The following is a 16,086-nucleotide window of genomic DNA, read 5'->3' on the forward strand; positions in this document are numbered from 1 at the left end:
AAAATATTAATCTTTTAAATAGTTTTAATAAAAAATTATTAAACAAAATACCTGCAGAGGAGGATGCTTTCACAAACAGCTAATGCTGAATAATGCATATATATATATATATTGTGTATCAAGTACAACATGCTTTAAAAAAAAAAAGTATATTTATTTTACTTGATGTTAATCAACACCTGCCCCTGTCCCTGACTCCACCCCTCACTGCTTTACCATACAGCAGCTCTCACTTAAAAACCAGCATCAGTCTCACACAAACACATACACTACACAAGCTTGAGAGAAACTTGAGTACGACTACAGGCCAGCATGTCTAATATTGCTAAAGTTCTTTCTAGGAGGCAGGATAGAAGAGAAGGACTGGGAACAAATGAGAAGGTGATTCCCTACAACAAGCAAGACTACCAGACCCTGAAGCAGGAGTGTCTGGCGAAAAAAACCCTGTTCTGTGACCCGACCTTCCCTGCTGAATCTGACTCCCTGGGATACAACGAACTCGGACCGCAGTCCCCTAAGGGCACAGGAGTGCAATGGAAGAGACCTAAGGTACTGCAGTGAGTGTTTGCTTTCTTCCACACAGGTGGAGTTTAGGTATTAGGACCCTTAAAGTTACTTTGGTTTTACCCAATTACTTAAATGCAAAAAAAGTTAATAAATAAAAAATAGTAAGGTTAATTAAAGAGTATTGAGGTTAATTTAATATAAAGTAGTATCGATAAAATAAAACAGTATTTTATAGTAGTTTTTTCATGCTAATATTTTCAAAATATGCTACTGAATGTAATTCAGTATTAAATTTAATTCTATAATAATCAATAATAACAATATGAAAAATATTTGGTTCTGAAATAACACTAGTTAAATTAGATGTTGATACATATTTTAAATGATCTATTTTCGTAGGGTATTTATTCTATTGTATTTTATTCTACTTGAAATCAATGAAATCTTTAAGGTGATTGACTGAATGGTCAAATTGAAAATGTAATTGCTGCGCTAAAATCGCAATAAACCCGAAGCAGTGTAAAAACTCCAACAACTTTTACTCTCTGATCAAGAAAATCAAATTTTGTTTTATATATATATTTATCCATTTTCAATCTCACTTTGACTAATGGAGCAGGCCATTCACAGCATCACAGCATTTGTAGAATTATTGTAGAATTACATATCAGAGTCTCTGGTGAATTCACTACTGGCCTGGGAACAACTGTGATTGTTTACATTCTGTTTCTTCACTTCATTGCGAGAGTGCATCACACCAGGCCGCACTTGTGCAGTTATGTCGGTGCCATTCTGCTCAGTGTGCAGAGCGAAGGGAGACATAAAGCCAGTTTCAGCAGCTTGTAGCATGATAGTGTCTCTCATTCTGATTTCATCTCTTGAAGCCCAGTGTGGATCTGTCGCCAGCACATGTGTCCAAAATCACTAGCCCTTTCCATTTACAATCTCCTCCGACACCTCTTGTTTCACTTTCACCCATACCCCAGTCCATCTAGTGGTTGAATGCTCAGATCTTGCATTCAAGTCTGCCACTTCTGACACAGTTTCACTATGAATAAAACCAGGCAGGCTCTCAGTCACTCTGCAACTTTATTAAAGAACATTAGGGTTACTGTTATGGCCCTTCTAAACTTCATCACATTAACCAGTGTCCTTCAACATTTGTAATGACATTACAATACTTTGATACATTTTTACATGTGCTTTTTGTGAAGCACGAATTAAACCTATTGTTATTCAGTTGTACCATTACATAGCATAACACTACCACCTATAATTGTTCTCACATTGTCTCTTTTTAAAGGAGCTATGCTCAAACCCTCAGTTCATTGTGGATGGAGCCACACGGACAGACATCTGCCAAGGAGCTTTGGGTGAGAAAACTTTAAAGAGCCTTTTGATCTGAAAGATGTTGTCTGGGTGTTAACAGACAAATATTGTTTTATTAACAAGGTTCGGGAGGAACACAATCATATAAACCAATGGTTCCCAACCTTTTTCAACTCGCGGCCCACACAACCAAACATGTGTTTGTGTGGCCCACTGCAAAAAAAAAAATTAACTGACCCCGCTATTGTTGGGTTAATAACTTAGTACTCAGAAGCTAGATTGTTAACTGTATTAATTGAATGAACTAGGGCTGTGCTAACGCGATTTCTTTGATCAATTTTGTGATTTCGATTTTAATCACGATTTTGACGCACACAGATATGCTTTAGGCTACAGTCATAAATGCATTCAGGATGAATTTGAAACATATTTCCAAAAGAAAACCAATTAAAGCTTTATCAAAAAGTTGTAATGTCTCTAGAACAGACATAAGTCAAAATTATCACTATAGTAAAGGTGTAACAAAATTTATAGACGTGGCAAAAAATATAATTAAATAAACCCGGTGTCCAGGGACTTTTTAAAAAAAAAATTTTGCCATGCATTGTTCATAGAGCTCATTAATTGTAGCTGTGCCTCATATGTTGAAATATATTTGTTATATATTATACAGGTTCACATGTACTCCGTCTGCAGTGCGTATACAGTATGTGTGAGTAGTGCAGAAGCAGCAGCGAGAGCACGTTATTGTAATCAAAACAATGCACGAGCGCGAATCTCTGTTCGCACACAGATTTCCTTTGCTCTGTCACAAAACCAGCCTTTTACAGCGTGCAGTGTGAACGCTCTGATCCGTCAACATGGGCTCGGAAAAAAGGCGCTGCACAGACAGTGTGTGAACCTGTTCTGTCAGGGCCATGGAAAATCGTGCTGTAAAGCGATTTAAAAATCGTGACGCTTTATGATGATTTTGATTAATCACACATCCCTAGAATGGACTGGAAATGAACAGAAAATATATTGGGCTGGCACCGCTCAGCAAAACGGGAAAACCAGATCCAGTCCCAGCTAGGCAGCAGGTAGACAGTAGAGCAGTCAGGAGGGAACACATTGACAGTCTTTTATGTCAAGCCTGTTGGCAGCCATTTATGCACGTTTTAATTTGTTGTTCTGTAGCATATGCAGCAAAATTATCTAAGATAAATTAGTGGTTTATTCTTAAACCAATCAGAGAGCTCGAATAGTGGAAGCGTAGTAACAGTTTAATATTATTTTTTTGTTATTTAATTATATATATGGAATGATGTTATTATGTTATGACATTTTTACATATATTAACAATATTATTATTTCTTTTAATAGTAATTGGCGGCCCACTTGCAATACCACCGCGACACACTAACTGTGTAGTTAATCAACTAGCATGAGACACACATTCAGTATATATTTAGCAAATATTTACATGTATTTACATCTATATATTTATATTCTTTATTTTTTATTATATATAAAATATGTGTGTGTGTGTATACTCAATAGTACGCACATTCATATAGCCAACTCACCTCTATCCCCCAACAGTTTTCTGGCATTCATCGTCAACCCCAACTCCTCACTCTAAACTATTATCATCTCAGATAAGGGATGGAGGAGTTCCCTTTCAGTCGGTAACTCTTGATGTCACATCTGATTTCCGACGAATTGGGCATATTGCTTCCATAGACCAATCTGTATAAAAAGGCAGAAGGAGCAATGCATACCAGCTTTTCACTTCGGAGCCGAGCGACAACAACTTCATGAGCATAAAAGTGTTTTAAGTGAGCTATGAATTCAATGCACTCGTGGAAGCTTTTGGTACTGGCGTTATGGCACTACAGTGGTGGTCGGACCATGCCTCCCCTTCCGGGACTTTAGGTACTCATCTGGCCTGTCCAGAAATGCTAATAAGGCCTGAGGAGAAGCTGCCTCTGCCTTACATGTTACAGCATTACTGCAGGTGCGCCAGGCCAAGGCACTGAAGGACCTGCACAAAGGTAGTCACGACCTGGAAGTTCTGAAAGATTTCCAAACTGCTGCTGATCTCTCGCTCTGGGCGATGAAGGTCACTGGGTCGTGCGATGTCCACACTTGTGGTCCTGGCTGTGTCTGGATGATATGACAGATGCAGACAGAGATAGGTTCTTTAATGCCCCTGTGTCCCAAACTGACCTCTTTGGTGACGCAGAAAGATATTTTTAGAGCTGTGGACTGGGTGACCCCCAACACATTCACTAGATTCCATAGCCTTCATTTGGAGCGGTATGTTCCAGTGTTCTATCAGGAGGATACCAGTCCCAGTTAGTGTTGCTTGTTAAATAAGTAAATGGAACTTGTTGTTGCGAGCCCCGGCCTACACCAAAAAGGGGCTCAGGTGGCTCGCATAGGCCAATGGAAGAGGCATCCATGGCACTTCGGTAGGAATCCCAATTCATTTGTCATCCAACGTGACATCAAGAGTGACGGACTGAAAGGGAACATCTTGGTTACGTATGGTTACCATTGTTTCCTGAAGGAGGGAATGGAGACATCACGGCTGCTGTTCAACCGCTGAGCGGCCAGGTCACCGGCTCGGCTCTGAAGGGAAAACCTGGTATACATGAACCTGCTACCTTTTTATGCTCATGATGTGATCAGCTGCAGCTGAATGCAATAATTGCATGCCAATGTGAATTGGCTTATTTAGTTTACATTCGAAGAAGATTGGTCTATCAAAGCGATATCCCCAATTTGTTGGTCATCTGACGTGACGTCTCCGTTCCCTCCTTCAGGGAATGAGGGTTGCCATATGTAACTGAGACATTCTCTGGGTTCGGGTTCTGGGATCTAGTTTCTGTGATTCATGTAGATCTGACAGAAATAGACTGAACGTAATTAAAAAAAAATTTCATACATTTTGGTATAAAAAGGTATAAAAACAAAAAACAAACAAAATGGTGGCTCTTTAGCATCAAAACTTCCTGCAAAACTTCCTTTTGGAATCACACATAAATGGTGTGGAGTAAAGTACTGTACATGCTAGTTTTAGTGGTAAGTGATTAAAAACAAAGTATGAGCAACAATAATCGTGATGCTAGCTATAAAAATTGCTACCTCAAAAGTTACCTCACACTACTAAGTGCGCATATCTTCTTATGGAAAAACATATAATGAGATTTGGGAATGACTGAAGACCTACATTTGAAGGTTGTAGGTTAATCCATGGATCATCACCACTGAGCAAGAAACATACACTCAAGATACTCCTTGAGCAAAACACTGAAGCCAAGGTTGATCCTGGAAGACTATATCTTTAATTACTACACTGAAGGTCAATTTGCATAAAATAATAATCTTATCACAGACTTAACACATACATCTCTTGATATTTGGTTCATTTGCAGGTGATTGTTGGTTGATGGCGGCTATTGCATCTTTGACTATGGAAAATGAGTTTCTGAAACGTGTAGTTCCACATGGACAGAGTTTTACAGAGAACTATGCCGGCATCTTTCACTTTCAGGTATAAACATGCAGTGGGATAAAAATGTCTGAGACCCAACTAAAGATCTGGGATTTTAAAAATCTAATTTAAACCTTACAACATTTTAGGGATGACTTAAAATCATCTAAATAATTTAATTTATATCAAAATTTCACTCAAATTGTTAGTTAATAATAGATTTTATAAATGTAAAAAGTCATATCACAGAAAAAAATGCAAAATTGATTATTTTCACTGGTGATCTCAGACGTTTGGGCCTCATTTGAGTATTTATAACCTTATTATTCCAATAATAAATTAAATGGACGGTGTCAGAGTGATTGTTGTTATTCACGTCTCTTAAGCTCTGGCAGTGTGGTGAATGGGTGGATGTTGTCATTGACGACCGGCTGCCCACCAAAAATGGGAGACTGCTGTTTGTTCATTCAGCCGAGGGCTCTGAGTTCTGGAGTGCCCTGTTGGAAAAGGCCTATGCAAAGTAAGTGTGTTTATTCATAAATTACCTGCTACTATTTACCTGAACTGTAACAAAAACTATGGGGTCATCTGAAATGCTTGGTATAAACACTGTGCCAAACCAGAAACCACAGCCTAGAATACACACAACGTTCATTCAACATGTCACATATCCATGACATACCAACTACTGCTGCTTATTTCTCCTGTACTTTGAAGGGTAAATGGCTCATATGAAGCTCTGATAGGAGGCCTGACCAATGAGGGTTTTGAGGATTTCACTGGAGGCATCGCTGAAAGCTATGATCTGAAAAAAAATTCTTCACACCTGTTTAAGCTCATGCAGAAAGCACTGACACAAAGATCACTAATGGGCTGCTTCATTACTGTGAGTCCCATTTTACTTCTCTTGGCTTTCTTTTCACATCATTTATTTCTCCCAGGCAAGAAAAAAATTGTGTATAAATATATAATGCTTAATAGGGCTTAATAGGACTTAGAGAAGAAAAAAAAAAACACTGGTACACAGGATCAAAGTGCAGAAGAAAACCAGGAAATCCGAGACAGGGGCATCTACAGCAGAGCAACAACTGATACTGAACAAGGAAACATAGGGGTATATATACACAAGTTAACCAGGGCAGACAAGGAACAGGTCTGGGTAATTAGTGGTCAAGGTAAAATTGACAAGGGTTGCTATGGAGTAGAGCTGTAACCGGGCCTTAAAAGTTAGGTCCGACAGGACCCAAGCCCGTCAGGTTTCGTCCCGAGCCCGAAAAGTACATTTTGATTGACAGCTTTTTAAAAGCCCGAACCCGTTTACAGTCCGACATTATTCAAATGTGCGCACACACACACAGCTCTTTTGCCTTTTGTCAAGAATGAGTCATTTATACATGTTTTAACATAATTTATTCATAACTAACGTAGACTACACCAATTGGAAGTTGGAATAAAGAAATAAAATAAGTCCTCTGTGACATCGTAACATCTCAGCACTCTAAATAGACATAGGCTCATTTAGCCTATAAATAGAACAACGCACCAATAAAAACGAGTCTTTTTTAACAAATTAATTAAGATAAATTTGAAAAATTAAGATAGGTATTTGGCAATAACGAAATTAAGATAAAGGCTCCTCCGGATTGTTTCGCCACTATCAGCTGACATTTAATAAAATAATAATGCCAACATTAGCGTAAATACTCTATCCACATTATGCATTTAAGACTCATTTGAAAAACCTTTACTCACAGAGATTAGGCTAAACCTGCATGTTTTTTGGAGGAAAATGATTGAATTCACTGTAAATGGATTCAGGCAAGCCTCCGTTACACCTACTCAGCATCCATTTTCGCATCTTTCTCGTGCTAATCAAAACACATCACATGACCGTTCGTTTACCTCGCAAACCGGAGCGCAAGCCCGAGCCCGCGTAAGATGATCCGTCGGGTCCCGCCGTGTTTGGGCAAAGATCTTCATCTCTACTATGGAGACAAATGAGACAGCATTGCAAATAGACTATCTAGCCCCTTTCACAAAGTATTACCAGTACAATGCCGTAAAATTACTGGCTTTACTGGTAAGTTACAAATATGAGCTGTTCGTACAGGGAATGACATTCCATTCACACATCAGTTTCAAAATACCAGTAAACTCGGTTACATCACTAACCAGAAATTAGGGGTATACGCGGTCAGTGTTTTACGGAGCCCAGCACATGGCATGAATGAAAAAATAGTAGGCTAAATCGTGTGCACGATTTACTAATTTGTTCCCTAAATGTACTGAAACGTCCACACGATTACTATTGCGTTCGCTCGATTTACTATTTCGTTCATTCGATTTATAAATTATGAGCACAATTTACTAATTCGTTCTCTCAATTTTCTAAATTTTAGTATATTGAGGGAATGAATTAGTAAATCGTGCGCACAATTTATTTATTTTTTCTTGCATGTCATGTGTGGGGCTTCGTAGTGTTTTCATTTTTGTTGACAAATGTTCACATTCATGCAGCTACTTTTGGCCCATAGACATCGTTTTATGGGTTAAACCCCCTTTTGCCTCAGAACTGCCTTAATTCTTTGTGGCTAGCGAATCTATGCTTTCATGTTCATTACGCAAAATTCTGACCGTACCATCTGAATGTCACATCAGAAATCGAGACCCATCAGATCAGGCAACATTTTTCCTGTCTTCTATTGTCCAATTTGGTGATTCTGTGTGAATTGTAGCCTCCGTTTCCTGTTCTCAGCTGACAGGAGCAGCACCCGGTGTAGTCTTCTGCTGCTGTAGCCCATCTGCTTCAGGGTTCGACGTGTTGTGCATTCAGAGATGGTATTCTGCATACCTTGGTTGTAACAAATGGTTATTTGAGTTACTGTCACAATGCAAAAACTTACCAAAATACTAATCACAAACACACATGTATGTCATCACACTTATTAGGGACTGCTACTTAGGCACTGTCCACAGGATAGTGGGTATTTTCAAAACCGTTGCTTTTTCTATGCAGTTTGCCTATTCCTCCACACTCAAACGCAGCATCAGGTCACTGAAACCCCTGCCAGGGTGAAGATTTTCTAAAACTTGCATTATCATGTAGACAGCGAAACCAGTATTTTGGCTTGTAATGTCAGAGCCCGTGAGGTTGTTGTGACATACAGGAAACTTTTTCATGCTTCTGATTGGACAACATGGCTTTACAGTTGAGATTATATCACCACCTGTTGGCTTGGCATGCAAAGTCCGATTAACTTCCACAAACTGGTTCTTTTCAGACAATTTGTCTCAATGAACCAGTTCAAAAAGCAGATTCATTGTTTCCTGGCATCATCAAGTAATGATGTCACTAGTATGCATTTATTTTTTTAACAACTCAGTGCCCAGTCACATCAATGAAACATTCAAATAAAGTAATTTGTGTGAACACATATTGCTGATTATTGCCTTTCATTCACTTCAGTGTTTGTGGTCACATTTTCGTCCGCAGATCCTTTATGTCAGATACAACTGACCAATATTGACCAGCCTACAACTTGGACAAGTTTCCTCAAAGTTTTGCACCTACAGCACACATTTCCGACACTGAATGTCGATATAACAGCTGATGTGTTCTGCATCATCCCTAATGAAAATATATCAAATAAATAATAACAATTGTTTTACTATCAATGCACATTCAATCCTGATTTTCTAATGTTTTTATCATTAAAAATATCTAAAAGGCCAGTTCGCAGGATATAGAGTCCAAAACGAGTCTGAAGCTGGTGAAGCGTCATGCCTACTCCGTCACAGGCGCAAAAGAGGTCAGAAACTGTCACAGACAGAGAAATATGGATTTGATAGGAAAAACTGAAGGACCTCTAATGGCTGTCATCTTACTTACAGGTTCATTCCGACGGCCGTCTGGTTCAGCTGGTGCGTATCAGGAACCCGTGGGGTCAGGTGGAGTGGACAGGCCCTTGGAGTGACAAGTGAGTTTCCATAAACAGATCTTACTCCTTTAACATCAGTCTTTAGAGTCCTGTCAAATATTTCCAATGTCTTTTTCAGTTCCAAAGAGTGGAACAGTGTCCAACCGGAGGAGAAAGCTAAATTGGTTTATTCAGCTGAAGATGGGGAGTTCTGGTAAGAGAACCTGAGCTTTTAACCCTCAACAATATAAAAAAATTATTGTTGAATACTGACAAACCTCCTCGTCCTGTCAGGATGGCGTTTTCAGACTTCATACAGCAGTTCTCCATTTTGGAGATCTGTAATCTGACTCCAGATGCTCTTTCAAGTGACACTGCAAGCTGCTGGAAATACAGCCAGTTTGAAGGTGACTGGAGGGTGGGATCCACTGCAGGGGGTTGCAGGAACAATCCAGGTAAATTAAATTGACCACAATGCACTTGATTAAAAACAGTTTTTAACTACCATCTGACGATTTGTTTCCTCCTCTCCAGCTACATTCTGCTCAAACCCTCAGTTTGTGTTCAAGCTGGATGAAGAAGATGATGATCCTTATGATGGAAAAGATGGCTGCACAGTCCTAGTGGGTCTGATGCAGAAAGATTTTCGTAAAGTCAGGCGTTTTGGAAAAACCCCGAACACCATTGGCTTCAGTATCTATAAGGTAACTGGCTACACACAATCAGTAATATTGTTAGTACTTGTAATGAGGAGTCAGAGATGTTTGGATCCAAATACAGTACAGGGGAAGTCGTGGCCTAATGGTTAGAGAGTTGGACTCCCAATCGAAAGGTTGTGAGTTCGAGTCCCGGGCCGGCAGGAATTGTGGGTGGAGAGGGGAGTGCATGGGTGGTGGGGGGAGTGCATGTACAGTTCTCTCTCCACCTTCAATACCACGACTTAGGTGCCCTTGAGCAAGGCATCGAACCCCCAACTGCTCCCCGGGCGCCGCAGCATAAATGGCTGCCCACTGCTCCGGGTGTGTGCTCACAGTGTGTGTGTGTGTGTGTTCACTGCTCTGTGTGTGTGCACTTTGGATGGGTTAAACGCAGAGCACAAATTCTGAGTATGGGTCACCATACTTGGCTGAATGTCACTTCACTTCACTTCAGTAGTTTATCAAGAATGGCCAAACAGGCAATGATCAAAGGACAGTCAGGTGATATCCAAAATCAGAAACAGTAACAAGCAAAGGTCGGGGCAGGCAGCAGAGAATCACAGTCGGTATAAACAATCCAAAGTCAAACACGGAAGGAACAAACACTAGGAAAACGCTCAGAAATGCCAGACAGAACTAGAAAAAGACTTTGCAAAGACTGAGAGTGACTGTGCTGCTTATATGTGTGTGTGTGTGTGTGTGTGTGTAATTAGATGCAGGTGTGTGTGTGTGTGCAATCAGTCCGAAAAAGGGGATGGACACAAGTCCTGAGTGGAGTGCCCTCTATTGGAGATTATGGGCACTCCAGCTAATGATCGAGACATTACAGACAGATGACAGATAACCTTATACCACAAACAACTTCAACCAGCAGTTCCACCCAACTCTGAAACCATATTTTTAGCTGTCTTAGTTCCAGATATGTTTTTTTCCACCATTAATATTCTCCAATTTGTCCAAGGATTAAAAAATAAATAAAATAAGTATAGAGTCATGAACTAAAGCAACAAGCCTGAAGGTGAATCATTATATTTCAAACTCTGATTTGAAATTTTACAAAGTATCTATGGAGACTTTTTTGAACATACTTTCCTCTAATACAACTATCAATATAACAACTAATTATCTTTTTTGTAGATACATTTTGTGGTTAAATAACATTAACATTGAACACTGAATGACAATATTATAATTATTTTGTGTTTGTGTGTGTGTGTTGCAGGTTCCAGGTCAGGTATGACATCTGAATGGTTTGTACATGAGAGTAGATGGACACCACCAATGTTACCATTTGTTATTTTGTTCTAACGATGCGAAGAAGCCCCTAAAATTTCTCCAGGGAAGGCAAATGTTTACAGAGAGAATGTTAGGTTTCTCATTTGGAACACTATACTTTTACAAGATAAAAGTTTTACCTGTTTAAACACAAAAGCATTAAAATAATTTCTTTCCATTTAATTTTTTTTTCATCACCATGTCCCCTTGAGGGTTACTTATAAAATATTCATACAAAACAACTGTTGTAAGTTTTCATATGCCATTTCATCCATCTGTGTTTGTGTTGCAGTTCAGGGGTCGCAATAACATTCATCTCAGCTGTGATGTACTGCTACCTCTGCAGCCCATTGCTGGGTGCAAAAGTTTCACCAGCATGCGAGAGGTGAGCGAGCGCTTCAAATTGCCTACAGGTGAATACGTCATCATCCCCTCCACCTTTGAGCCAAATCGCAATGGAAGCTTCGTACTGCGTGTGTTTACAGAGAAAGAGGTTGCTGCCAGGTTTGTCACAAGTCTTTTTAGCATATTTCCACTTAAAAAGGGTATAATATGGTATAAAAAAGGGAAAAATATTGGTAAAGTTTTAGACCACATGATGATGCTGTTGAACAGGTTCTGTTCTGCCTAGAGTGGATCGTTGCACTAAAACATCTGTTTGTCTGAACAATAAATCATGACTGTACACTGAACATTCTTGTATTTGCGCCCAAATGCATGATGGATGTTTCTGACTCTCATCGCTGCAGCCTGATGAATTCAGAGATTAATGCAGATGTGAAAAAGGTGATTTTATCATTTACACAGTGTAAAAGACTTTTATGTAAATTCAGACATAAAACAGAATATAATCACATACAGTTTAAAAATATTATTATTTTATTTTTCCACAGCAATACATATCTGAGAGTGATTTGAAGCCAGAGTTCAAAGAATTTTTCAGTCAGATTGCCGGAAACGTAAGTAATTTTTTAATGTAAATGCTGGTTAATTTCAGTTTGAGGTGATGATCAATATATTACATGATCTTGTCTTCACTCTGCAGGACTCAGAGGTGTCTGTGTTTGAACTAAAGCAGGTCCTAGACGTTGCTTTGTCAAAACGTAGGAATACAAACTTTCTCAGTTTTATTTACACCAGTTTATATATATAAAAGAAAAGAAAGCTCCTTGAAAATGAAATTCTGTGCTTAAAATGTTTTGTGGTATTTCACACAGGAACTGATGTGAAGACGGATGGATTTAGTATGGAAACCTGTCGCCACATTATCAGCCTGCTAGATGTATCCTTACCTCACTGGATCATATTTACATTTATGCATTTAGCAGAAGCTTTTATCCTATCTATATTTTAAGAGACTTACAGGGCATTCAAACTATACATTTTTTGTTCCCTTGGAATTGAACCCATGATCTTTTTGCGCTGCTAATGCAGTGTCCTACCACTTAATCAAGAAAGAATTGCATCCAAAATATAAATACAATTGTTTACACAATATATGTGTATACTGTGTATATTTATTATGCATATTTAATTTACAAATACATGTATGTATATATTTAAGAAAATATCTTATGTTAACATATTAAATATACTTTTATATAAAAAATCTACTATGTAAATGTATATACATGTAAAATATTTTCAAAATATACACCATATGTTTGTATTTATATATGCATAATAAATATTCATAGTGAAGTGAAGTGACATTCAGCCAAGTATGGTGACCCATACTCAGAATTTGTGCTCTGCATTTAACCCATCCGAAATGCACACACACAGAGCAGTGAACACACACACACACACTGTGAGCACACACCCGGAGCAGTGGGCAGCCATTTATGCTGCGGCGCCCGGGGAGCAGTTGGGGGTTCGGTGCCTTGCTCAAGGGCACCTAAGTCGTGGTATTGAAGGTGGAGAGAGAACTGTACATGCACTCCCCCCACCCACAATTCCTGCCGGCCCGGGACTCGAACTCACAACCTTTCGATTGGGAGTCCGACTCTCTAACCATTAGGCCACAACTTCCCTTAAAACGACTTCCCTTCATAGTACACAAACATGTATTATGTAAACAAAACTTTTATTTTGGATGCGATTAATCGTGATTAATCATTTGACAGCACTAGGATTAATGCAGAGATTCACAAACCCTTTTAATCAGACGAATCCATTTAACCATAAACGTCCCATTGAGAGTAAATATTTCAATTATTATTTAGTTAAAATTTTCTAAATATTTCTTTTAATTTTACGTTTTCATGATTTAATTATTAGCCTTTCATCAACTCACGACCCCCTGCAGATCCCTGGCAAATCTCCAGGGGTTCAGGAAACCCAGTTTGGATTTGAATCACAGATTATCTGAATGTTATATTTGTGGATTAATATTCTCAACAGAGTCCTTTCAACCAAATTAATCACCATAACCCTGTTATAACCCTTCACATCCATCCAGAAAGATGGCAGCGGCAAACTCGGCCTTGTGGAGTTTCACATACTGTGGATAAAGATCCAGAAATATTTGGTAAAATATATATCTTGGGGTAAATTAAAGCTAAATGAAAAATCTCTAGTATTAGACAATAGCTAATACAGTTAACCTATTGCGCATACCTACCAGAAAGCAACAGCTTTATTGGCTTTAAGTTCTGATAAAATTACTGAATTTATTTACCGAAGTTAAATACTCAATGTGTATTATCTGTTATATCTCCCCAGGAGGCTTTTAAGAAGCATGATAAAGACAACTCAGGCACTATGAGTTCCTATGAGATGAGCGATGCTGTGAACGAAGCAGGTAATGAGTCTATGGCCCGTTTTACACAGTAATCCCAGTAAATCACCGTAAAATTACCAGAATGATTTTACCGGTGTAAGGCTTGTGTGATTGGCACATGGAAGGTATCCAATTGTGGCTGAAGGTTTCTTCCATGTTCAGTTTTTTCAGTGTGCAAAGTTTATGTTTAGTCTAAACACTGATCACAATAAGGAGTCCAATGTTTGTTTGTGCTTTTCTCTACAGGGTTCCAGTTGAACAATGAGGTACTTCAGGTGATAATCTCACGTTATGCCAATCAGCAGTACGCCGTTGATTTTGATTCCTTTGTTGGCTGTCTGATTCACCTGGAATTGCTCTTCAGTAAGTTTTACTGAAGATATTTAATGTTTTATAATAACGTAAATACATTATTGTAATCTGGAATAATGGTTTACTGTTACATTTTTGTCTGTTCTCTACACAGAAATGTTTAAAACATTCAATAAGAAGGACACTGGGAAAATCGAGCTGGATATCCTGCAGGTGACTCACAAGTCTGAACTGGATTTCTTTATCTTCTCAATGTAGCGTTTTCATTTACAGATGTGTTGTTTTGGTTTTTGCAGTGGCTCTGCTTGACCCTCAGTTGAAAATCCATTCACCATTACTGCATCAGAAATCAATTCACTTCCTGAAATTGAACTGAAGAGGATGCAGCAGACCTGAAATACCCAAGAGTAAAACCAACCAAAGATGTGTATTATATAAACTTGGAATTGCTTTAAAAAGTTTGTTTGTCTACGGTGCTTCTACTGAAAAATTGGCTATAATAACTAAATCACTTGCATGTGTAATAAATCTCCACTGCATGCAAGTTTACTGAACCCAAGTGCAGAACCCAAAATATAAACTCCAACAGCAGTTAGTGAACAAATCTAGATAAAGACAATCATCTTCTTTTGTTTTATGGTGAGGCACAGATCAAATTTAAAGGTGGATATACTGTAGCGCCACCCACTATATTGGAGTGGAAACAGTTTTTTACAATTGCTTGGACACATTTCTCAATACTTAGGTCACTTTTTCAAAACTCTTCACACAGCAAGCACAACATAAGTCTACTGTGATTCGTTTATCATTGAATGCACTGCTTCATTTTAAAAGAGATGTGAGGCATTTTGCATTTTGTGTGCAATTCTTAGATTTGTGTGTAGAGTTTTGAAAAAAAAAGTGTGTGTGAGCAGTTGAAACAAACTGTAGATTTTCTACCGTTTGCGCTACATTTTCTTTGCATTTAAAAACCTCATATTTATCACTTTATTCATATGAAAAGATGTATTATTAAGTGTTGTGTGTTCTAACTGAAGGATCTAAGAATCCTCAACTGCAACACTTTCCTTCATTTATATTCATTTATTCTTTATTCATTCATCATTTAATATTTTTTTATTGAATAATCATTTATAATGATCATTTTAACAATTTATATACTCATTTCATTGATTCATTAATTGATTAGTCATTTATATTATATAACTTTTTCCATTGTTGTTTAATCTTGTAAACGAGTTTCAAAGACTGTTTGTCTTCATGAATAAGAAAAACGAGGGAATGTTCACGGAAATGCAGGCTTTATGTGATGTTGTTGTGGAGCAGTATGGTATAACACGACTTGTTGGATTTGTTTTTGTCAGATGCATTCTGAGCATTGAAACATATGCAACTAAGATTATTCAATAAACTCTGCTTCTTTTTAGCATCATTACTTTGTCTCCTACTTCTGCTCTTCTCTGGCTTTTCTGAGTCAACTTCTTTGCTGACAGAAGACTAAAGGCCATCTATTATGCAAAATTCACTTTTAAATGTTGTTTGAACATAAATGTGTGTGTGTGTGTTGTGTGTCTACCACCCTAAATTGATCAAAATCAACATGCTCCTTTTTTGTAATTCTTATAAATCATAAGCGGTGTCTCAGAACAAGGCGTTACATGAATCTGTAAACTGTGATGTCACATTTTACAAGCCCCTCCCACGACTGTTGACAGACACTGCAGAGACCCCGCCCTGAGTGAGCAGCACACAATCCGCTATATTTATCTCCACGCTAGAGCATTTAGA

General features: G+C 38.3%; 1 protein-coding gene across 1 annotated transcript; it reads left to right on the top strand.

The window, feature by feature from the left end:
- The first annotated feature begins 273 nt into the window (after positions 1 to 273).
- Positions 274 to 15,035, top strand: LOC132159997 (calpain-2 catalytic subunit-like). The gene is made up of 21 exons (XM_059569692.1): positions 274 to 549; positions 1,811 to 1,880; positions 5,256 to 5,374; positions 5,701 to 5,834; positions 6,032 to 6,200; positions 9,043 to 9,123; positions 9,206 to 9,291; positions 9,371 to 9,445; positions 9,526 to 9,686; positions 9,766 to 9,935; positions 11,152 to 11,163; positions 11,497 to 11,708; positions 11,954 to 11,990; positions 12,098 to 12,163; positions 12,250 to 12,307; positions 12,422 to 12,486; positions 13,666 to 13,734; positions 13,929 to 14,007; positions 14,233 to 14,349; positions 14,453 to 14,511; positions 14,595 to 15,035. The coding sequence occupies exons 1-21, from the start codon at positions 313 to 315 to the stop codon at positions 14,616 to 14,618; spliced, it is 2,100 nt and encodes a 699-aa protein (XP_059425675.1). The 5' UTR covers positions 274 to 312; the 3' UTR covers positions 14,619 to 15,035.
- Positions 15,036 to 16,086: the final 1,051 nt, after the last annotated feature.

Source organism: Carassius carassius, chromosome 16 (assembly GCF_963082965.1).
Source record: "Carassius carassius chromosome 16, fCarCar2.1, whole genome shotgun sequence".
Classification (NCBI taxonomy): Eukaryota; Metazoa; Chordata; class Actinopteri; order Cypriniformes; family Cyprinidae; genus Carassius; species Carassius carassius.

What these genes read in the sequence shown, in the direction of transcription:
- LOC132159997 (XM_059569692.1), top strand. Translation starts at nt 313, where the DNA reads ATGTCTAATATTGCTAAAGTTCTTTCTAGGAGGCAGGATAGAAGAGAA. An exon ending in GGGTTGCAGGAACAATCCAG is followed by an intron (nt 9,687 to 9,765) that starts GTAAATTAAATT and finishes CCTCCTCTCCAG; the next exon opens with CTACATTCTGCTCAAACCCT. An exon ending in TCGAGCTGGATATCCTGCAG is followed by an intron (nt 14,512 to 14,594) that starts GTGACTCACAAG and finishes TGGTTTTTGCAG; the next exon opens with TGGCTCTGCTTGACCCTCAG.